We start from the raw sequence: 22,693 nt of genomic DNA, 5'->3' as shown, positions 1-22,693 counted from the left end.
GGCGGGCAGAGGAAGGCGCTTGGTACATGTTGGTGGAATGGATGTCCCGTGACCTTGGCACATGCAGAGCAGTTTAGAAATGTAACTTGAGCCCTCTGGCATGGGAGGGAAAGTGAGGCACAGAGAGACAAAAATAAAATATAATAAAAGAAAAAGTCCCGCGGCAGGGCCCCAGCCCCTGGGAACAGGCAAGGCAGGTGCCTGGGGGGCTTTGCACATGCTGGGTCTGCTGCTTGGCCACCCGGGGCCCGGCCCCCTCTCACCTGCTGAACGCTCTGCTGCTCAACCCCCAGGCTGGCTCAGCACCTCTCCCTGGGAAGGCCTCCCTCTGCCCTACCTCCCACGGCCTCATGGCCCTACTTCATTCTCTACCAACACGGGCTTGGCGACTTCTCTGCAGGTCTGGGCCGTCAGATCGCTGCTCTGTCCCCCGTGCCCCGGCCCCCGCTCTGTGAAGGTGCTCAATTAAAACGTGTTGAGAAACTCACCAAGCCCTGAGCTTGGGTGCAGACTGCTTAGGAGCTTAGAGGCAGAAGCAGGTCGGGTCCTGCCCTCAAGCTCTGCTCCAGGTCCCGGGGGCAATAATGGTGGCTATGGTGGCCACCGCTGTGTTGTGGACGTGTGATATTTAGCGGCCGGAGAGCAGGCGGATGCCGGGAAGGCACAGCAGGCCTCGCGCAGCCTCTTGCAGTCGAGAAGTGAAGGTCGGGGGAAGCCGGGTAGCTGGCCCACAGTCTGCTGAGAGGCAGAGCTGGGACCCGCACTCAGAGCTGTGCAGGGCGGAATGGCTGGCACAGCCACCAGAGTGTGTCTCCCTGGGCGAGGAGGGAGACCCGCAGGGGTCTGAGGCTCCAGGGCTGAGCGGCAGGAGGCAGGTTGGGGGTGAGGACCCGAGGCCAAAGGAGCGGTACCAAGATCTGGGTGATCAGATGGGGTGGGGGTGGCAGGGGTACCAATGCTGCCCCCAGGCCCCCCGGGGAAGGAGAGGGAACACCAGTGGCAGGGAGGGCCAGCCAGACCGCAGGGCAGTCCACGCGCCCACTAATCCGAAACGAACGAACAGGGAGACGCGAGGTCCCGCTTGGAGGCCTGACAGGGTGATGATATACAGATTTTTAAATAAATGTATCTCATTAGGGACGCGTTGTCTGGTGGGAGAAAAATGATGTCCTTCCCCACCCTGCCTCCCGCTTCCAAAAAAAAAAAAAAAAAGGAAAAAATTCAATGATACAGCTAAAAAGGAAATTGCATTAATACAGATCGTTTTATTTAAAAAACCTTGACCTCAACTTCAAAAAAAGTCATTAGACATTCTCTTTCTCAAAGGCCGCCGGAGCGATTGCAGGGAGGCCTGTTCATTCCTCAATGACTTACTGTTCCCGCGCTGCCCCGGGAATGCGCGAGGGTCGGGTAATTTAAGGCTCCCTGCAGAAAGGTGTGTAAATCTTTGCGTGTCTAAAGAAACTTTACCAGACCACTAAGTCAGAGGAAAAGAAAACTGGAAGGGCCCACCCCCCCTCCTTTTTTCCGTTTCTTTCCTTTGGAACTCTGATCTCTTTGATCGTAAAAATGGTCATATTTCACCCCCAAAATATCAGCAATCAGCGAACTAAGGAAGTGGCAGCCCACGGGGAGTTTTGCCGCCGATTAGGCCCTTGGTTTAATTATTTAACGCCTGCCTGGATCGTGCAGGCTGTGAACACACCCTCCTGGAGAGGGTTCAAGAGTAAGTTATAAATAATAATAACTATTATATCCCCAATTAAGCCCGTGAGCCGAGAGCCTTGTCCCAGGTCCCCGCCCCGCCCCGTCCTCGGCCCGTCGCAGCACGTGCCCCCCATGCTGTGTGCAGAGAGAGCCTCGCATAGCTGCACTTCGCCGCAGAGTAATCACAGCAAGATGTTGCAGGGCCCGGGGAGGGTGAGGGCAGGGCCCGAGGCTCCGGAAGGCTTGGCGAAGGCTCTGGGCTCCCCTAGGCCCCGGCCTGTGGCCCCCGCCTCAGGCGTCCTCCCCTGACTCCCCGGGAAGGGAAGGCGGGGGTGGTGGGGACAGTTTGCCAGGAGAGAACTTGGAGAGCTGCAGCGTGGGGTGGGTCCCAGGTTTGTGGTTGATCCTTTCTCCTCCGAGCCTCAGTTTCCCTCCTGTAACAGGAGGGAGTTCTCCAACAAGCGTCGTCCTGGGAGTTGTGTCTGTCCCAGGAGCCCAAAGCCCATGGTCTGGAAGATGTCTTCGTTGGAACAAAGTGGCCGAGCCCACCCGAGTTCAGTCTACAGTGCTCAGGCTACCACGGCCAGACCACAGCGCTTCCTCGCGAGTCCCGCCAGGGTTCCTGGCCCAGTGCTCACCTGGGATGCTCAGTCTGCAGTAGGTGCTCAGTAAATCGCCGTGGATCGAGCCGTTCAGGATCATTTCCCGCTGGTCTGTCTCCCTGTGAAGCCCGCAGTGCCGCCCACCCGGAGCCCTGAGCCGAGGAGCACTTCACTCCACAGCAGCTGTCACTTGGACCCGGACCCAAATCCAGGCCTGTCCCAGGGACCCACCTTAACGCCACCCTGGCATTGGCCGGGCACAGTCCACGCTGGCCAGACGTTTCCTGCCAGTTGGGCAATGGAGATTCTGGCCACCAGCCATCTGGCCAGACAGTCACTCTTGGGACAACCGTGTGTGCAGCCCTACTACGTGCTTGTTCTCCTTTCTCCTGTGTCAGTTCATCCTGCATAAGGCTCTGGGGACACAATGCCATAAAGGATAGACAAAAGCCCTGGATTCACCCCTGCAGTATCGACAGGACACAGTAAGCAGCTTACAGACGGGAAGCCGAGGCTCCGAGAGGGAAGCACGTGGCCCAAAGTCACACAGCAGGTCCACAGTGTGGCTGGCCTTGAACCCAGCCAGGTCTTCCCTCTTAGGACAGGTTCTCTATCTACACTGGCTTTCTCAAAGCCTTTTTTCACATCCATAGATGATGTGTACTGAATATTTTCCACATATTGGGCTTGGGCTAGGCTTTTAATTTACATGGATCATTTAATTTGCTTTTCACAATAACCCTGTGAGGTAGGGGCCATTGTTACCTACTACACGCAGAAGAGAAAACTGAAATCCAGAGAGGCTAAGTGACCCAATGAATGTCAGGCAGCTGGGTAACGTTGAGCGTGTGCCCAGTACATACAAAAGATTCAGAGCAAATACAGGAAAACAAAGAACCATGTGGAAGGAGAAAAGGGAAGCTAATACACTCACATGCCACCTGGACAGATAGAGTTACTATGATTATGTCTTAAGATTAGCTCAGGGTTTCCTGGTAGCCAAGGCAAAAAGGGAAATGCAACAGGTTTCCCAGGTCTCATTATTTGGTTCTTCTTTTTTTCTTTTTTTTGCTAAAGGAGAGACTATAGGCTAGGCACATTGGCTCATGCCTGTAATTTCAGCATTGCGAGGCCAAGGTGAGAGGATCACTTGACCCCAGGAGTTTGAGACCAGCCTGGGCAATATAGCAAGAAAAAAAAAAGGAGGAAAGGAAAGAAAAATGAGCCAGCTATGGTGGCATGCACCTGTAGTCCCAGCTACTCAGGAAGCTGAGGCAGGAGGATCACTTGATCTCAGGAGGTCAGGTTGCAGTGAGCTGTGACTGCACCACCGTACTCCAGCCTGGGCAAGACTCTGTCTCTAAAAAAAAAAAAGAAAGAGAGAAAAGAGAGACTATAATTCTTCAAGAGAAAAAGGTAACTTCCTAGCCCTTAATTCTTGGCACGATGGTTAGGAGTCTGACGAATTTACTGGGACACAGAGCTTACTCTCTCTGAGCCTCAGTTTCTCCTCCTCGCATAAGGGTTGTGAGGAGGCTTCGAGAAAATGTGGTTTAGTACATTGCCCAGCTTACAGTGAGGCTCATGAAATGGGAGCCCCTGCTGTCACAGAGAACAGCTTTACCTTCGAATTTGCAGGTAGGTCAGAAACATTTTTCAAAGGGCACAATATTTCAAACCTTGCCAAGAGCTAAGAGCTAGTCACTTCAGCAGGTATCACAGCCAGGGGATCTTCAGGAAGGAAACCGAGGCTAGGAAAGCTCCCGGCAGCTGAAGGAGAGACCCCAATGTCCTGCTCCCTGGGCTCAGCCCCACTTCCCGCAGGGTGGACCAGGCTCTGGGATGAGCAGGATGAGCAGGTCTGTGATCACGGCCTGACACAATATTTGCAGAACGCTGTGATCTGTCACGGTCACGCCTGGTCACTTCTGAGTCACCTCAGCCTGCGTGTGTATGATTCCCCATATGTGCAGCAGTGAGCACTTAGCCTGCCATCCCTGCTCAGCTGACTTCGGAACAGGCTCCTGCGTGTGTGGCGGTAGAGGCTGATCAGGAAGAGCTGTTGTCCTTGATCTTTGTTTCTCCATCTGTGAAATGGGCCTAGTCCCTAAGTGATTGACAATGGTCAAGTGTCCTACAGAGGTTGTGCAGTCTGAAAAATGACGCTCATATAACTCAACAAGAAATAAAAAAAAACTGTTCTGGTGGAAAAATGGGTACTGAATATAAACAGACATTTTACAAATAAGAAACGCAAGTGGCCATTAAATTCCAAAGATATTTACCTTTGGCAAGAATTCAAGATATGCAGATTCAAACAAGAAAATGGCTTTTGAAATTCGAAGTAAGTTATTATAATAGCTCGTACGAGCAAGGAGACAGAAGCGGCCAGGAGCAGACATCGACGCAACCTTTCTGAAGGCAGTATGGCAATAGTATCAAAAGTCTAAAATTTTTGCAGAATCTTTGACACAGTGTGTGTGTTTTCTATTCGTTGCTGTAACAACTTATCACAGAACTATGTTTTTAAACAACACAAATTTGTTATCTTACAGTTCTGGAGGTCAGAAGTCCTGGACTAAAACCAAGGTGCCGGCAGGGCTGCCTTTCTTTCCGGAGGCTCTAGGGCAGAATCCTGTGTCCAGCCTTTTCCAGCTTCTAGATGCCACCCCTGTTCCTCGGCCCAGGGCTGCCTCCTCTGTCTTCAAAGCCAGCCATGGCCAGTGGGGTCTTTCTCACATCGCATCGCTCTGACACTGACCCTCCTGCCTCTCTCGTCCATGGTTAATGACCCTGTGATTACTACACTGGGCTCAGCCAGATTTCCAGAACTATCTCCCTATCTTAAAGTCAGTTGTTTTAGCAGCATCCTTGGTTTCTAAAAAAAAACAAAAGAAAAAAGAAAAAAAATCAGCTGATGAACAACTTTAATTCCATCTAACTCCTCTTCGACACATTGGCAGATTCCAGGGATTATGATATGAACATCTTGGGGAGGCCATTACTGTACTTGCCCACACACCCAGATATCCTATTTCCTAGGTATTTATTCTTAAGAAAATAAATATGGGTGTATAGCGGTAAGGAGTAATGTATTGCTAGGCTTTCATTAAAAACAGTGGTAGACAGACTGCTTACTGACAGAAAGCAGGTTAGGAAATGGTAGGTACAACATGCTGCCACTTGTATAATACAAATGGCTATCTCCATCTGTCTAGATACGGACATATAAGCTAGAAAGGTAGACTCTAAAACTATTTTAGCTCATTTCTTTTTCTTGTCTTATTGCTTTTTCAAGGCTTTCCATTCACTATTGAATAATAGGATGATTATCTCCAACCCCTTTCGTTAAACTGACTTTCTTTTTTTGACGTATTGAATGTGTACTGTGTGGCAGGGCCTTTTAGGATTGGGATATAGGTGATTTTCATTCTCTTAATTCTACTTAGGCTTTCTAAAATCTCAACAATAAGCATATTATTTCTGTAATAAGAAAAGTTAACTTTTTTTTTTTAAACATGTGAGCTTTTAAGACTGGGGTAAATATGCATTTTCACAGAAGGTCAGACCCAAGACCTAGCCTCCCACAGAGCCACCAATTAATAATCAGCTCCTTCTCTGCGGAATCCCTGTCTGGAGAGCGGGGACACTCTTAGCTTCCCCAACCCCACTGCTTAGAGCACTGCCAAGTTCAATAACCACCAGTTGAACTGAGAGGTTCCAAACTGGGATCCTATTAATATTTGCCTTTCATCCTCCACTCTGGGTTAGCATCTCAAATTTATCTAAATCATCAAATCCTCATGGAAATTACTTATTTTTAGCCATATCCCTTTGGGGTAACGAGTCCCTGAGTTCTGTCCTTCCTGGGTTAACGGGAGTATCCTCGGGTGCATTTCAGGCTGGCTTGGGGCTGAAGCTCTTGCTCAAGGCTGAGCTTTGGTGTGGCAGCCCGTGCCCTTTGGCCCACTCTGCCATCCTTGTGCTGCCCCTTCCTCAGCTGAGGATTGGCAAGGGCAGTAACAACTCGATCACAGCGACAACAGTAGTAATGCTAAATTCCAAGCACCCTTTTGGATTGGCTCCCCGGTTATCGCTGTTTCACAGCTGATGGGACAGGCTCAGCGAGGGTGACCAAGCAACTCCTTGAGGCCACACAGCCAGTAAATGGCAGCAAATACACTCGAAACTTCTCTCCCAGCCTGAGTCCGAGTTTGTCTTCACTGTCCTGCCTTTGGGTGTTCACTAGGTGCCAGGTGTCCCTTATTTACACGACAGCTTATTTAATGCCCCCAGCAGCTCCCTTTACCGTTGAGGCACCCAAGAGAAAGAGGCTAGTAGACTGCTCAAGGCCCACAGCAAGGTTCCGATCTGAACCCAGGAGGCTGGCCAGAGCGCCATCGTCCTGCAGGGTGTCGGACATACCTCTCAACGTGCAGGGAGAATGAGTGCACGAGTGGGTGGAAGAAGCCACTGTGACTGCCAGCCTCACCGAGAGACCTTAACATGGCACGTCCCGGCTCTGGGCCTCACATTATTGACCTGTAACACAAAAGGGCTTGTACCAAACAATCCCAGTGGTTCTCCAGCTCTAGAGGAGCTTTTGCCTTTATGGCCTCAGTTTCCCCTTCTTTCATCCAAGGGAGTGGGACCCAGATGATCTCTCAGGCCCTTTCCAGCTCCACAGGCCGATGTGGACAGTACCAGCCACGGGCCCAGGACTGCACCTGCCACGGAATCCCCACGGTGTCCAGGTTCGGGTACTTCATTCGGGCTCTTCTACAGAGCAGGAGCTGGGGCTCTGACAGGCGAGGTGCCACGCTGGAGGCCACATGCACGGCCGTTTTTGGCACAGCTGGGCCTGGAGCCTGGTCTCTGACACGAAGCGGTCTTGAACCCTGGGGACGAGCCTCCACTCGGTGGGCTGTGCTGTTCCTGGGACGAGACCTCCACTCGGTGGGCTTGCTGGGCGCTCCAGCAGGGGCAGGGCCCTGCTAGGTACTTCCAGAGCCAAGTAGTGCCCCACCCTGCCTAGTCCCTCAGAAAGTTATTCAGCCACACACACCGCGGGCAGCGCTGGGGTCCCCTGGGAGGAGGGAGGCTGCCACAGCTTTGCGAGCCTTGCTGCCCGCACACTCCTTGGGGCGGATTCCCAAGGAAGCACAAACCCTCAACCCACCCACGCATGTGCCTCAATGGGTCTCTGTGGCTAAAGTCACCCCGGGGACACTCAGCCTCATTTTGGGGGTGATTCCTTTCTAGGGGGAAAAGAAACCCAGACGACTCACAGGGAACCTGAGGCTGCCCGGCTGCAGGTTTTCAGGGGTGTGCGCAGGGAGGGTTTTCCGCGAGGGAGCCCAGAAAGGACATTGTGAAGGCCCCCCTCTGGTGGGCTTATTTTTGCTGACATGACCTTATGCCTCTGTGGTGATGGCAGGGGACAGAGGGACAAGCCGGTAAGCAGTTGCCCTGGGCAAAGCCCCGCGGTGCGCGCCCCACACATCTTTTCTGTACCTTCCTTAAAAAACAAAAGAGTGGACACCTGAGTCTGCCTCTCTTTCCTGTCACCCATCTGTCAGTCTGGTCTGGCTGTCTGTCCTGTGTGTACGCTGGGATTTCTGGAGGGAAATTCTTCCCTCCCAGCTTGGTTTTCCTTTGGAAGGGCCGGGGCATCCTGGGGTGGGCACCGGGTGTCCAGTGGGGACGCGGCACCGGAGGGAGGAGGGCGTGGAGGCTGGTGCACATTCCAGAGGCCTGAGGATGCGCTGCTTTCTCTGCTTTCTGGGGAAACCTTGGGGCGGGTGGAGTGAACAGGTCCGGGTGGACCTGGATCCTCGGCGCCGGGGTTGGGGGGTGCGCTGGGAGTTGGGAGCTCTTCCCCAAACTGTCCCAGAGTCGCCGCCCCCACCTGCGGGGCATCTGTAAATGGAAGAGGAGGCTGCCCATCCCTCCTCGGTCACCTCCCAGACACTTATTGGGGGATTAAAAACAACAAAACACGGAACCTCCCACTCCCTAAAACGCGGGTGGGGAGGGTGAGAGGAGGACAACCCTCCCCCTCCCGCCCCCGGCCCCCGCGGACTCGGCGGAGGACCCCCTCCCGCAGCCCGAGGGCCGGGCGGGGGCGAGGAAGAGGAGGAGGAGGGGAGGAGAGGGAGGGGGCGAGGTTTGCTTCAAGAAGGGGCGTGTGGCCGGAGCCGCCTGTGCTTCAGCGGCTCGGAGCGAGCGGCCCCAGGCAAGGAAGGAGGGCGGAAAGTTCGCTCCCCGACGTCAGCGCGGGCGGGCCGCGGCGGCCGAGCCAGGAGGCGGCGGAGCGGGCAGAGCGCGGGGCGGCGGGGGCTCCTGCTCCGACCCGCGCCTGCGACCCCGCCGGCGCCCCGGCCGCTCGCGGCATGGACAGCGCGGCCGCCGCCGCCGCCTTTGCCCTGGACAAGCCGGCGCTGGGCCCGGGGCCGCCGCCGCCCGCGCTGGGGCCCGGCGAGTGCGCCCAGGCGCGCAAGAACTTCACGGTGAGCCACCTCCTGGACCTGGAGGAGGTGGCGGCGGCCGGGCGGCTGGCGGCGCGCCCCGCAGCCAGGGCCGAGGCGCGGGAGGGCGCGGCGCGGGAGCCGTCCGGGGGCAGCAGCGGCAGCGAGGCGGCGCCGCAGGACGGTGAGTGCGGGCGGCCGGAGGAGCGAGCGCGGGGCGGGCGAACGCTGCGGGGCGCTGGGTCTGCGGGGCCCGGGGAGGGCGCGCGGGGCGGCGACTGGGCGCGGGCGGAGGCGTGGGCTGGACCTCGCGGAGTGCGGGGCCACGGAGGGGCGCTGGGCGCGCGGCTGCCGTCGGGCTGCGTGTCGGGGATGGCGTGGGCTGCGGCTGATGGGGCCTCTCCACTCGGGGAGGGGACTTTCGGCCAGGGCTACCTGCGGCCGCGGTGCGTAAGGACTGGCTGTGCCGTCCTTGCGCCCAGCCCTGCACGCAGCCCTCGCTGCCCCACTCCCAAGCAGCCGGGGGAAGTGGGTGTGATCATTGCCACGTTACAGCGGGGAAACCGAGGCTTCGCGGGGCAAAGCGCCCGAGTCACGCATCTGGGTTTCCAACCCCGCACGCTGCCCCGTGACCGCCACCCAACTACTGCTCCGCGTAACACGGGTTCTGCAGCAGGGACGATGCCTACCCACCCCTCCCTCCAGTCTGCCCAGGAAGCAGCTTCTGAGGGGGGACAGCCAGCTCTAGAGAGCCCGCTAGGCCTCTCTTCCCCTGCGGAGGTTAAAGGTCATCAGGAAGGGGCTTTAAAAACAAACAACCCACCCAAGTGGCTTTTTTCAAAAAGTCACACGGGATGGCAGGATCCTGAGCTCGGTAAGAAGGGGGGTGGGGAGAGAGCAGGAGGTGAAAATAAAGCAAAGGTCCCAGCCTGGACAGTTTCAGTGGGGAGGGAGCAGCCGCAGGACCCGCGTCCCTGCCCCCTTCCCCCTGCAGGCGTGCCCTGAGGAGGGCCAGGTGGTCTGAGACGAGGCCCCTGTCCCCTGGCTCTGAGGAGTAGGCCTAGGGGGCTCTGGGCCTCTCAAGTGTTGTGGGCCTGACTCCAGCAGCCTTCCCACCGCCCCTGGGGACCCCACCCTCTGCACCAGCCTGGGGGTCTCGGGGACGCTCCTCAGATGAGAGGAGGTGCAGGGAACACGCAGGTGACTGCAGCCTGGTCTGAAACCACATCCAGGAGCTGTGCATCCGCAGGGATGCCTGAGACGTGCCTGCCTTTCACAGAGCACCTTCCCAGCACAGCTGCTGCCAGCCTGCGGGGAGGGGAGGCCTCTGGCCTCTTATGGCGGCCTCCGCCACCCGCCAGGCACAGAGGACAGAGCTAGCCTCACCCTCAGGGTGCACATCAAGTGAGCAGACCGCCCTTGGAGTTGGGTTTAGACCCCATGGAAAGGTGGAGGGAGAGGGCCAGCGTGGGCCAGCAGCAAAGCAGGGCACTCTCTGGCAGGGAACGCCCTGATGGCCCGAGGTCACTTGAGGACCTCAGGTGGCTCTGAGCAGCCTCCCTTCAGGGCAGAGGAGAGGCCCTGATGAACAAGACGCCAGGGGTAGGGAGAGGAGGAGGGACAGATTGAAGGTGAGAGGAAGGAAGGGAGGAAGGGAAAAGGAAAGGAAAGGAGGGAGAAAGGGAGGGTAAAAGGAGGGATGAGGAGAGGGGAGGCCAGGGCACCTTGTACCTGGGTCCTGGCCAGGGGAGGAGATGCTGGTTTCCACCCGGCCCCTGGTGTGGGCACAGACGGTGGAAGGCCATGCTTACCCAGATACAGTGTAGCAGGTCTCCGATGGAGGGCTTCTCCCGGGGATCCCGGAACAGCCAGTGTCAGCCGGGCGAGTGAGCACCTGGACGGGGCCCTGGCAGCCTCCAGGCAGCTGGGTGGGCAGTGGGCCTCCCCAGCACCCTGACTCCCAGGACCATCCATGCTCCTTGAGAGCCCGTGAGGCCTGCAGGCCTTTTCCTGAGGAGGGGCTTCAGCACTGGCATGCTTGGGGACAGAGGACACACTGGCGTGGGGTCAGGTGGGGCACTCAGGGGCTGGCCCCTGCCTTGGAAGCCCACCCATCTCTGCCTGGGGGGGCGGTGCAGCTCTGGCGATGAGGGACCCTCGGCTCACCCTCTGGGTCTGGGTCAGAAGGGGAGGAAGGGGCATTGGACAGAGGCCAGTTTCCTGCTCTTCCTCAAGGTCAGGTGCCCCATCCCATTGCCACTTACTGTGGATTCCCAAGTCCCGAAGGTCCCCAAGGTGGGGAGAAGGGACCTGTTTCCCCCTCTTCCTGGAGAGCCCAGGCCGGCACTGGAGCCTTTCGAACGTGAGCAACAAACCCTGGGTGCCCGGACTCAGGACCCCAGGCCAAGGGGTGTGGCCCTTGGGCTATGACGTCGCCCTCCAGTCCTGGGCCTGGAGGAGCTCTGGCCCCCCACCAAGGATTCAGACATGTGTAGAAGTGGGTTTTCCTGTAGCTTCTGGAGCCGTTTCTAGGTCCAAAGAAAGAGACTGGCACCAAAGCGAGCTGGGTGCCACCTATTGGAAAAATAGCAGGTAATGGGGAAACTAATGAGTTAGAAAATTGATATGTGTCCAACTTGCTAGGTTAGCAGGCTGGGAATACCAGGCACTGGCGTGCTTGGGGACAAGGACACACTGGGTGTGGGGTCAGGTGGAGCACTCGGGCTGGCCTGGAAAAAAAGCCTTTCTTTTTTTTATTTAAAAATCTTTTGTTTCACAAAGCCGCCAGTAGGTATATCCTATTCCTGCCAATGACTTTCTAAGACCAGGCTCCGGCCAGAAATGGCCAGGAGGGCTGTGGCTTCGCCAGTGACTCAGAACCAACCATGGTCTCGGGTTCCTCCCAAATCAAACTCCGAGGGCTGTGCCGGGCGCTGAGCTATGCCAAGCACGTTAGGAAAATAAACCCTCGTTTGCTGCCTTTGCAATGACTTATAACAAAAGAAACCACATTAATAACTGACATTTTCTTTAAAGCGTTCCCTCCTGTGGGCAGGGCGGAAACAGGGACGTGGACACGCTGGGAAAACAAACAGAGTCCCTGGGCCGGGGAGGCCTCGTGGCCACTGCGAGGGGCTGGTGCCTGTTTTGGAAAACCCGGGGACACACTGCAGGAGAGACAGAGTGGGTCCAAGTGGATCCACTTTTCAGAGATGCAGGACGATGAGGTGCTTGGCGTCTAAGGCACAGGATGAGGTCTGGGTGGGCTGGAGCCCCGCGTGGGCTGGAGCCCCGCGTGGGCTGGGCTGCATCTGCTAATGGGGGTGGGTCTGGTTTGGGCCGGGGGGCCCGCAGGGCCACAAGCAGGGCCTGGAGGGACCACTGAGTTCGAGAGACAGGCAACGAAACCTATGTTCAACTTTTTTTTTTATTGTAAAATACACCTAACGTGAGCTTTACCATTTAGTCATTTGTAAGTGTGTGGTCCAGTGGCATTAAGGACATTCACACTGTTGTGCCACCACCATCACCGTCTACCTCTAGAACTGTTTTATCTTCCCAAACTGAAACTCTGTACCCGATAAACACTAACTCCCCACCTCTCCCCCAGCCCCGGCAGCCACCATTTTTCTGTCTGTCTGTGTGGATTTGACCACTCTGCCTGCCTCCTAAACGTGTGCTCATACTGTGTTCGTCTGTCTGTGTCTGGCTTACTTCTCTTAGCTTCGCATGATGTCCTTAAGGTTCATGGACGTGGCAGCCTGTGTCAGAATCTCCTTCCTTTTTAAGGCTGAGTAATATTCTTCTGTCTGGATGGACCACATCTTGTTTATCCATCACTCCTCGACGGACACTTAGGCCATGTCCACCTATTGTGAATATTGCTGCTGTGACCTGGGGTGGACAGCCACCTACCTGCTCAAGTCCCTTCCTTTAGTTCTTTGGGGCATATACCCGGAAATGGAATTGCTGGATCAGTAGGGTAATTCTGGGTTTAATTTGTTAAGGAACCATAATACTATTGTCCACAGCTGACTTCAGTTTTTGACCGGCCTCCCTGTAACTGATTCTGAAACGGGGCGCGGGCACGAGCCGGCCAGCCGAGACAGGGGCACCTTGCGGGAGAGAAAGGAGAAGGTTCCTTTAGAACAGGGCCTTCGACAGACAAGCTTGATGTCCTTCCCTCCCCCACCTTCCTCTCCCCTTGTCTGTGTCCCTGTGGGGGCAGAGTCATGTGCCGTCAGCCCCACCGCACCGGGGGTTGGGACACTGGGAGGGTGGTCCTGGTTTTTGCCGTCCTCTCTGTGTGTGACCTTGGGCATGTCACATTCCTTCTCTGGGCCTCAGTTCCCTGCCGAACAGTGGAATGGCACACAGGTGTCCTACGAACTGTGGTCATGACTCAACCCAGGCCTAGAAAAACCCTGCTATGGGCCTGTCTCCTGGGGATGTGGAGTCCCTGAGCCTGGGTCTCGGCTGGAACTGGTGCCTGAACCCTCAGACGGGTGACGGTGTCTCTCAGCATGTGCCCGGGGCGCAGGGAGAGAGGAGGAGCGAGCGAGAGGCCCAGAGCCCAGGGGCCTTCAGTTTGGGAACTGCTGGCCCTGCCACGGTGGGCCAGGGTGCGTGGGGAGCAGGGTCTGCACCGCTGGCCTGTGTCAGCAGGGAGGGCAGTCGCCGTTCAGTGCATTGTTCACGGTTCCAGGATGGTCTTGCTCCTGTGTCCAGTAGCTCATCTGGGTGGAGCTGGGGGCTGGGTACAGAAGCCTGGGACAGACTTTCTTTTCCCTGTGGGCAGAAGCTCAACACGGAGCCATCGCTGTTCCCTCCTGGAAGACTCCAGAATAGTAGCTTTGGAGCGGTGGCGACTACACCTGGTTGTACACCACCCTTGAGGCCCCCAAAGAACCCCGAGGCTCGGTGTTGCCATCTGCGGAACGGGAGCGGGGGCTGTGGGGAGCCCGGAGTGGATGTGGGGACTCGGCACCGTGCCCGGCACACAGGAGGTGCTCGGTGAGCACCCTGTGAATCAGGCAGGGCTGGCGAAGGCCATCACTAGTTTTTGGAAGCCTGGAGAGGCAAAGCAACCTGCCCAAGGCCGCACAGCTGGGAAGGGAGGGGAAGGGTTTGTTTTTGGACCCCAAGTCCAAGCCTCGCTCCTGTGCAGCCCCGTGTTTAGGCTGAGGAGTGAGGAGGAGAAGCCCTGTGTGGGTGTCAGGGAGACTCTGGCTGAGGTTGGTTTGGGGACTGAAGGGGGCATGGGCCTCGAAGGCTGGCACAGAGCAGGGCTTGGGATGGGCCCTGTGCCCGTGTTGGGAGTTTCCGAGTGGGTAGGGAAGGAAGGATGGGTTTTCGGTGGCTTGTCCTGGGCAAGGACGTGAGGTCAGGCTGGACTAGACAGAACCTGGGGCTTTTGTGGTTTCCCAGGCCCAAAGGACAGTGGCTGACCCAGGGTGGACACCGGGCCTTGGGGGTGATCTAAGGGGAGCTTGTGCTTCCCTGAAAACATCCTACAAAAGGGGCCCCGGCATGCCGCCATGTGTGGGAGGCTCTGGGTGTGGAGCAGGGGGACACAGCCACGATGAGGCCAAAGGAGGCGCGAGGGGACACAGTGAGAGTGACCAGGAGCCCTGGCAGGTGCGTCAGCCATGTGCTTATTGCGTGTAGGCTGAGGCTTCGTGGGCCTCACCGGAGATGTCCTGCTACCAGCCTTGCGAAGTGCGTCCTTTGAGTGTCCCCATTTTATGGAGAGGGAAACCGAGGCTCAGAGAAGCCAAGGTCACACCGATCCCATTCCTGTGGGATTCCAGCCCGGGCCTTCCTGTTCTAAAGCCCCTGCTTCCACCACTGTTGGAAGCCACCCCTGGGGCCCCAAGAATGCTGGGGCGGCCATCCAAGGATGTCCACCCCCAGGCAGGTGTGGGCAGCGTTCAGGGGGCCACGAGGCAGCCAGGTGGGGGGGTCTCCTCAGTGTCACAGGTATGTGGGAGGCAGGTCAGGCCTAGCAGCGTGGGGGTGTTGGGGGCTGTGAGGTAAGTGGGGGATGCTCTCCCCCTCCTGCCCGGAAACAACCGGAACAGCCTCCCTCCCCCTCCGCAGACCTGTCTCCAGCCGCCTGGACCTGGGAGAGCTATGGAGGGTCCCTGTCGCTGGGGAACAGCAATGGGACAGGCCCCTTTCCCCCTCCTTCCCCAGCTTCTGTACTCGTTCATTCATTCATTCGTTCATTCATCCCACAGTCATTTTCGGAGCCCAGCCTCGAGCTCCACTGCCTGCCCGTGGCTCCCAGACACCCAGCGTCCCACCCCAGCTCCAGGAGCGTAGAGTTGCTGGCATGGCGCGGGCGGTGTTACAGGTGTGCCGGGAAAAGCCATTTACTCACAACAGCTGTCGCCTTGTCGCCCCTACGCTTTCCTCCAAGAAGGAACCTTTTAGCATCTTCATCTCCGAGTAAAGAAAAATTCTCAAAATTGACTTAATTTAGCTTAACAAAAAACTCACGAATGGACCCTATTTTTCTCATTTTGCAGTAGGTCAGTGAAAACTGTCATAGGCTGGCATTTGGGAACCACATGTGGTCTGGGCGTCCCAGACTCACAGACACAGAGACACACACAGACCCACGCCACACACACACACACACACACACACCCACACACACACATCCTCACGAGGGCTCCGGCCCGGCCCAGTGGCCGGCCCAGGCTGTCGATGGTCCGGGCTGCAGGCAGCTCCTGCGCAGACGAGCAGACGGGCCTGCATGGCGTGGGCCAGGGGTTAAGTGCCTTTGCGAGGTGGTGAGTAGGAGGGAACTGTGGGAGCTTCCTGTTTAGACAGAAGGAGGGTGGGGAAGTCATCTCGCCTGGCTCCCACGCTGAGCAGAGGAAGAGACTGGGTGCCTGTCCGGCAGTATCCAGTGGGTCGGGGAGGTGACATGGGGCAGGGGGCAAGTTGCAGAATGTCCCGGTCCAGGAGGGCCAGAGCTGGCTGCAGCTGCCCAGGAAGGGGCCGTGGCCTCCATGGGAGCGGTGGCTTTCGAGGTGCTGCAGGAAGAGCCCACCCTGGCCAGGACCCAGGTGCCACGGTGTCTCACCCTGTCCTGGGGATAAAGGTCTCTAAAAGACCAAAAAAGCACTGCTTCCCCGGTTGCTCACTGCCCTGAGCTGGTGTCCCTTCCGCATCTGGGAAGCTGTTTGTTCCCAGCTGGGCGCTGGGGGGCCGCTGTGACGACAGGATGGGTCCCCATGGGATCCTTTACGTGTAATATCTTTTGTTGTGTCCTAAAAACGAAGCAGGCTCTGGAAGATATTATTTTTGGTCTCTCTTTGTGATCAACTCTGCTTTGCTATGTGTGGGCTGGGCAGCCGGAACCTTCCGGCCCAGGGAGCGGTGGGAGGGTTAGGAGGGAGCAAGGGCCGCGGGTCAAAGAGCAGCCAGGGAGCTGGGCCTGCCAGGCTGGGGGCTGCCAGGATTAGTCTCTGGAGGAGGTCTTGGGAGCAAGACAGTGAACAAGGAGGAGGCCCAGGGGCTGCAAGGCCTGGAAACTTCCACAGAGGGACCCTCCACCCCAGAGCTGAGTGAGTGCCTCAGTTGCTAGAGATTCGACAAGGTGAGGGCAAGTCACCTCCCGTGACATTGCAGCCCAGGAGGCAGGGACAGGAGCCCCAGACTAGGAGTTACGACCTTGGGGTTCCCACCTTGGCTGGCCCAACCCTACAACTTGGGACATGCCCTGTCGCTGGTCCGAGCCTGAGTGTCTCCCTTGTAAACGAGGGTTGGGCCATCTGTTTGTGGACATGTTTTATGTCCACTGCATTGGGATCACCCGGACAGCTGGCGCGTGTTCCTAGGCCCCACCCCGACCCGTGGGATCAGACTCTCTGGGCCTCTGCATTTAACAGGGCCCCCGGCCACTCCTACACCCTGCCGAAGGCCTCTTCCAGAGCTGCCTCTGTTCTTCCCTCACCCCACCCTCCTCAGTTTACCCGAGTGGACAACGGTCTTCTTGGGGGCATGGAGAGGCCGGGCATGAGGCTGGCATGGATCTGGAAGTGCCCAGTGTACCTGACAGGATGGGAGCCGCTCCGAGGCTGAGCCCTAGTGTCCCCAGAGACCTGACTTCGTGCTAGAAGCCACTGCCTGCTGCACCTAGGAGAGAGCAGTTGCTCCCGACTATCTACCAGTATTCACTGAGCACCTACTGAGTACGAGCCCAAGGGAGCCCAGGGGTTAGAGTGAAGGGGTGCTGTGATAGGGGAAGATCCCTGTGTCTGCGCATCCTGCCCCCTCTTGCTGCAGTGGCCAGGGTTGGGGTGGGGCAGGGCAGTCGGAAGCCTCACCGCCAAGCTGGGGTCTCCGTCACCCCCTCCTGGCATCCTGTTACCCTCACTTCCCCTGCCCAGCACACCCCCATGGCTCCCCTCAATGGGCCCCCTGGGGGTGGAGATCCACTGTCCCCAGGGGGGCAGTCACCCCGCCCCAGACTTTGTCCACCCGCGCCCGCCCCTGCCTGTCTTCCCCTCACTGGCCTCCCCTCTTGCCGTGGGCGCAGACGTTTACACGCCAGAGATGGCGTTATTAAAAATGACATTTAACCAGAGCTGGAATTACCGTGCGGATGGCTGCAAACCTCGGAATCAAAGCGGGAGCCGCCGGGCGGGCGCGCCTGGCAGGGGCCTCTCGGCCTCCTCTCGCCGCCAGAGCTCTGCGCGGGCCTCCCATATAAAACCCCCAGAACGCCGAGGTCTTGAAAGCCAGTGCACCTCCTTTCATTAGACTAACAAATAACACGTAACAGAAAACAGCTGTTAACAGCAGCCCCTAATGCTCTCAAGATGGGGCCGCGGGCGGCCAGTCCAGCCAGTGGGCAGCTGGGCCGCCGGGCTCGAGCTTTGGCCGTCCCCGCCCCAGGTGGGTGCGGAGCCCGGCACCCCTGCGCTCCCGGGCCGCCTCCTGCACCCTGTGGGACCTGGGAGCCTCCTTCTCCTCTTTTCTTCCCTCTGACTCAGTCACTCTTCCTCCTCCTCACTGAGGGTCTGCTCGCAAGGGGATGGGGCCCTGGACAGTGGCACCCAGGTGGCACCGTCGCGCGGGGACCAGAGGCCAGGCTGTGAGCCCCAGCCAAGCCCATGACCCGCTGCGTGATCTTGTCCAGTGTTTTCTCTCTCGGCTCCTCATTTGTCATCCGAGGAGGAGAATCATGCCTCCTCGCAGGCGGGTTTCGAGGATTTGGGACGTGACGGAGGCAGAGTGCTCAGCCGGTGAACACGTGAGAAGTGCTCAGAAAGGGTGTCTGCTATCGTGATTACAGCTGAGGAAACCTAGGCTCAGAGAGGTTAAGTGACTTGCCCAAGGTCACGCAGCAGGTGGGGAAGCCAGACTAGGAGCCAGAGCCTCTGTGCTCTCAGGACACTGAAGCGCGGAGTGAGGAGCGCGCTGGGCTGAGTGTGGTGGGCATCCGTCAGGGGTCTGGCACAGCCCTGCCCTTGGAGGGCTTCCTGTCTACCGCGGATGGCAGAGGTGGCTCACTCGGAGAGCGCAGGCTCCCCTCCCCTGACTGAGGCTGAGGCCCCCAAACCCCCAGCACCGAGCCCGTGGGCTTGGCAGCCAGAGGGGCCTCCAAGTGCAGGCGCTCCAGGCTGGGCCCGGAGACCAGGAAGCCCTCTCGGAACCCGCAGCTCGGGGTGGCAGGGCCCGGCCTCAAACCTGGAGAGGGAAGGGGACTGCATCCCAGACCAAGGAAAATCCAGAGAAAACATCCCAAAGTTGGGAAGGGCAAACTGGCGTTCCGTTTTATTTCCCCTCACATCGAAGCCACAGCAAAGAGGCCCCCTGCCTTCCCCAGGAGGCTGTCAGGCTCCAGGCCTCCCCACGCCCTGCCAAGATGCGCCCTGCTTTTTGGTTCCAAGAAAACTGGGTGAGATTCATTCATTGCGCGCACATGTATGTTGTTTTGAGGCATCGTGCTGGGCAAGTCCCAGTGGGCAGCCCAGCCTGGTCCCTGAGGGTAGGGCTCAGAGAACAGGGGCAGCGTCTCCCTGTTGTCCTGCTCTCCCCGTCTGCCTGGATCCACACACGGCCTCTCGCCGACTCCTCGCAGCAGCCTCATGAGGGAGGTACGCATCGTCCCATCTTACAGCTGAGGAAACTGAGGCTCAGAGGTAAAGTGACTTGCCCAAGGTTACCCAGGAAACATGCAACAATCCCCAGACCTCGGGTGTCACCCTGGCTACCCCGTGCCGGTGCCCTGGAGGGCCAAGGAGCCGCAGTGTCCTCTTGCTGGAAGCAGCCCAGGCCCTGGCCTGGAGGGACTGTTTCTCCCACATCTCCCAGTTCCCACCTGGGAACCTCTGCAGTGTCCTTAGGAAGGCCCCCTCTGGGCCCGCTTTCCCAGGGCGCACCTGTGCAGACGCTGACCTGTGGCACGGTCGGGGGGTGGGGTGGGGGGCTCTGGGCCACGTGGTGATGGAGGGGCCCCTGCCTGGGGAAGCTCCAGTTTCCCACAGACATTGTGTTTTAATTGGAAGGCCAGCCTCTCCCACAGAGCCACGGCCCCGGGCGGGCGAGGACAGTGTCAGGGCTCCGAGCGGGAAATTGCTGGAGACAAGAAGTAAAAACGGACTGCTCTGGTTTCACTGGGAAGGAAAAGAGGAAAGGCAGAACCTAACACTAGCTGGAAGCTGGGCTGTGGGTCAAGGAAAACTGTTGCCGTTGCGGCGATTTCAAGTCTGGGGTGGAGCGGAGCCCAAAGGGGGGGCTGCCTTTTCTTTGCAAGGGGCTGGTTTCTCTGTCCCTGAACCTTCCCTCCATCCACAGATGTCCGTGAGGCACCCACTCCGTGCCTGGCTCAGGGCTGGGCTCTGGGGTCCCCGCAGGGAACGAGGGAGGTGTGGTCCCTGTCACACCAGGGACATCCTGGATGCTCGGAGAACACACAGTGGGGCCCTCCCTCATCTAGAGGTTCAGGGAAGGCTTCCTGCAGAAAGCTGAGCGTCATGAGGGACGGAAAGGATGAGAGGAGTTTGCCAGAAGAGGTTAGGGACGGTCCTCCAGGGGGAGGGAATGGCAGAGGCAGAGGCTCACAGGTGGGGAAGGGCTTGGCTGGCCCAGGAGCAGAAAGGGTCGGGGAGGCCCCTCCAAACAGACCTTGTTCAAGATTTGCGATTTTTGTATTAAGAGCAGTGGGAACGTTTTCTGTGTGTCTGTGGGTATCGGGAGTGTCCACATCACCCAGGCCTTCCCCAGGGGCTCTCTCGGTGAGCAAGTGTTCCCCAGGGAGTGAGGTGGCTGACTTGGGGGCGGCGGTTGTGTCTGGGTTGCCCAGAGCCTCCTGGTCCCTGGCTGCCCCCAGCCTTTTCTGGCCCTGGCCCAGCGGCTGTGAGACCCAGGCCACTGAGAAGCCCATACCCTGAGTCGCTGGGGCTGGGGTAGCTGCACAGAAATCAGAGCTGCCCCTGGCCAGGCAGGCAGGCTGGGGTCCTAGGGCAAGGGCAGCCCTGTGGTCCCCACACAGCTCAGTAGAATCGGAGAGCTGGCCCAGTGCCTCCAGTGGGCCCCCTCAGGGGCAGGGTGCACCAGGCAGTGGCCCGGCTCTGCTGCGTGATTCTGGCCCAACCTCACCCCCACTTGCTGCGTGCTCTCGGCAAGCGCTCATCTCCCTGGGCCTCAAATCCCTCATCTGCAGAATGGACATCATAATAGTGTCTGGCTTTGGGCTGTTCAGGGGAGTTGTTCGGGTCAGGGCACAGCTTTCCGCCCACCTGGCCCCTGAAAGGTGTTCATTAGACACCATTTGCTTTCTCTCTCATGCCCCCACACTCGGGAGGGAGGGCGGTGCACAGGTTAGGACTGTCAACTCCCTTCCCAGGTAGAAGAGCTGCAGGGAGAGAAGTTTCCCAGGGCCCCAGGGAAGAGGAGCTGAGGTTAGCAGCAGGGTTTTGGGTCCCAGAAACTTGCCCCAGGGGCTGTGCTGGTACCTAACCATGCTTTCCAGAAGAGAGACAGGTCACCCAGCCAGTGCCCTCAATACTCACACAGGACCCAGACCCCTCCGCCCCGCCCCCCCCCTCGGCCCCGAGTCCCCTCTCTGGAAGGACAGTGTGATTCCTGCAGCCCGGCTTGGCTGCCGGCTGGACCTAACCGCTGCTCCTGTGCAGAACGAGCATCTTGCTTTATTTTGCATGGCACAAATTATAACCATATATAATTTCTTGACAAATACCATCTACAGAACACAACTATTTTTATAACGTGGTGTTTGAGGTTAAAAACTCAAATTAGAGATTAATTGCAGCTTCTAGAAGGTCTATGGATAAAATGGCCAGGGGAGGAAGGCTGAGATGTTCAGCTATGCCTCCTGGGATTGCAGATGGGTTCCACAATCTAGAACATGCGCACGCACATGCGCACATACACACATGCACACGTGCACACATGCACACACACAACCAGTCCCTGGCTCCTGCAAAGCTGGTGTAGGCACAGTGCTGGCACTCATGGGAAAGCTGATCTCACACCGACTTCCTTCTCTGCCCAGGACGCTGTGTCCGAAGAACCATCAGAAGCAGGTTGCCTGATGGTAAAGCAGCCCCGGGTTGGTGGCGGCAGATCGCAGAGGGAGGGACACGCACAGAGCCAGAGGCGCCAAGAGAGGTGAATGTTGTGGGGTTTGCCTCCACTGGGTGCCAGCACTCAGCTGCTCCCAAACCCACCCCTCCCTCCACCCCCCCAAGCCAGGACCAAACGGAAATCTAACTGAACAGTGGGTCTGAGGGCAGAGCAGATGGCGTGGGATGGGAGCTCCAGTTGGGGACATGGGAAAGCTGGGTGAGCCCCATTCCAGAAAGGCCAAAGCCCGGATGTGTCCCTTTCAGCACCCAGGACCAGCTCGGAGCCCCCCACAGAAGAACTTCAGGTCTCTGTGGGGACTGTGGGTGCATGTTTGCTGCTTTACTCAAAGTGGGGAGCAACAGCAGTGGGGCTGCTCCTCTCCCACCTTCCCGCAGGAACAGGCAGGTCCCAGAGGAGGCAGTGGCCAGGGTCTAACTCAGGAGGGCAGCTCCAGGGACCTCATGTGTGCCAGGCACCAGGGAGAGGAGGTCCAGCATGGGGACAGGGTGTCAGACCAACCCCACGTGGCTCCCTGGGGCAAGAGGTTTCCCCTCCCTGCGCCTCAGTTTCTTCATTTGCCAAGTGGGGATGATGCCAGCACCTCCCCAGAGCTGTGGGCTGTGAGGCTGCAAAGAGAGGGTGGCACCGCATGTGGTACCGTGTGGCCCGCTACCACGGCTTCTCCTGCTGATGTTATTATTACTGCCATCGCTATTATTAGCAACTCTTCTGTGGGCCCCTGAGCGAGGATGGGCTGAGAACCCAGCCACACCCCTGGCAGCCGCAGGGCCCCAGGGACCCGCATCTCTCCAGCTTGGGGCTGGGGAACTGTCCCAACTCAAACTAGCTCCATATTAAGGCAAAAACCCCATCCCTCCGCCCCCAGCCCCACCCTGGGGCGGGACAGTGGGTGCAGGGGCTTGTTTATTCCCTTTGTCCTTCAGGGGTGGATGGAGGGGTGGGGGGGGTGCAGGCGGTGTCTCCACCCTCTCTCAGCGTGACTCTGCTCCATCCCGGGATTGCGTGGGTCTTCAGCCCTACCAGCCCAGCATGCAGATGAACAAAAGCCTGGGCCCTAGGGCAGGGGCGGGGGCAGCCCCAGGGAGAGGCTCCGGCCTCGGGGCTTGCAAGTGTCGCCATCTTCCCCTCCCCCACTGTGCCAGTCCTACCAGGCCACCAGCACCAGGGACTTTCTTGGCCGAAGCCACGGCCCCCAGGGAGGCCCCCACTACGGACGAAGCTCATGGCACTCTTGATTTCCCCTCGTCTTTGCAGATGAGAAACGGGCTCCTTCATGCAGCTGTGTTC

General features: G+C 58.2%; 1 protein-coding gene across 1 annotated transcript in view; it reads left to right on the top strand.

The window, feature by feature from the left end:
- The first annotated feature begins 8,676 nt into the window (after positions 1–8,676).
- The window catches only part of PRRX2 (paired related homeobox 2), a 47,638-nt gene continuing 33,621 nt past the window's right edge, over positions 8,677–22,693 (top strand). The window contains exon 1 of the mRNA XM_012639693.1: positions 8,677–8,960. Coding sequence (XP_012495147.1) covers positions 8,702–8,960 — 259 coding nt within the window. The 5' untranslated portion in view covers positions 8,677–8,701. The remainder of the gene's footprint in view (positions 8,961–22,693) is intronic.

This window comes from Propithecus coquereli, unplaced genomic scaffold (assembly GCF_000956105.1).
Source record: "Propithecus coquereli isolate 6110/MARCELLA unplaced genomic scaffold, Pcoq_1.0 Scaffold142, whole genome shotgun sequence".
NCBI lineage: Eukaryota > Metazoa > Chordata > Mammalia > Primates > Indriidae > Propithecus > Propithecus coquereli.
This window is presented reverse-complemented; position numbering and strand designations above follow the sequence as displayed.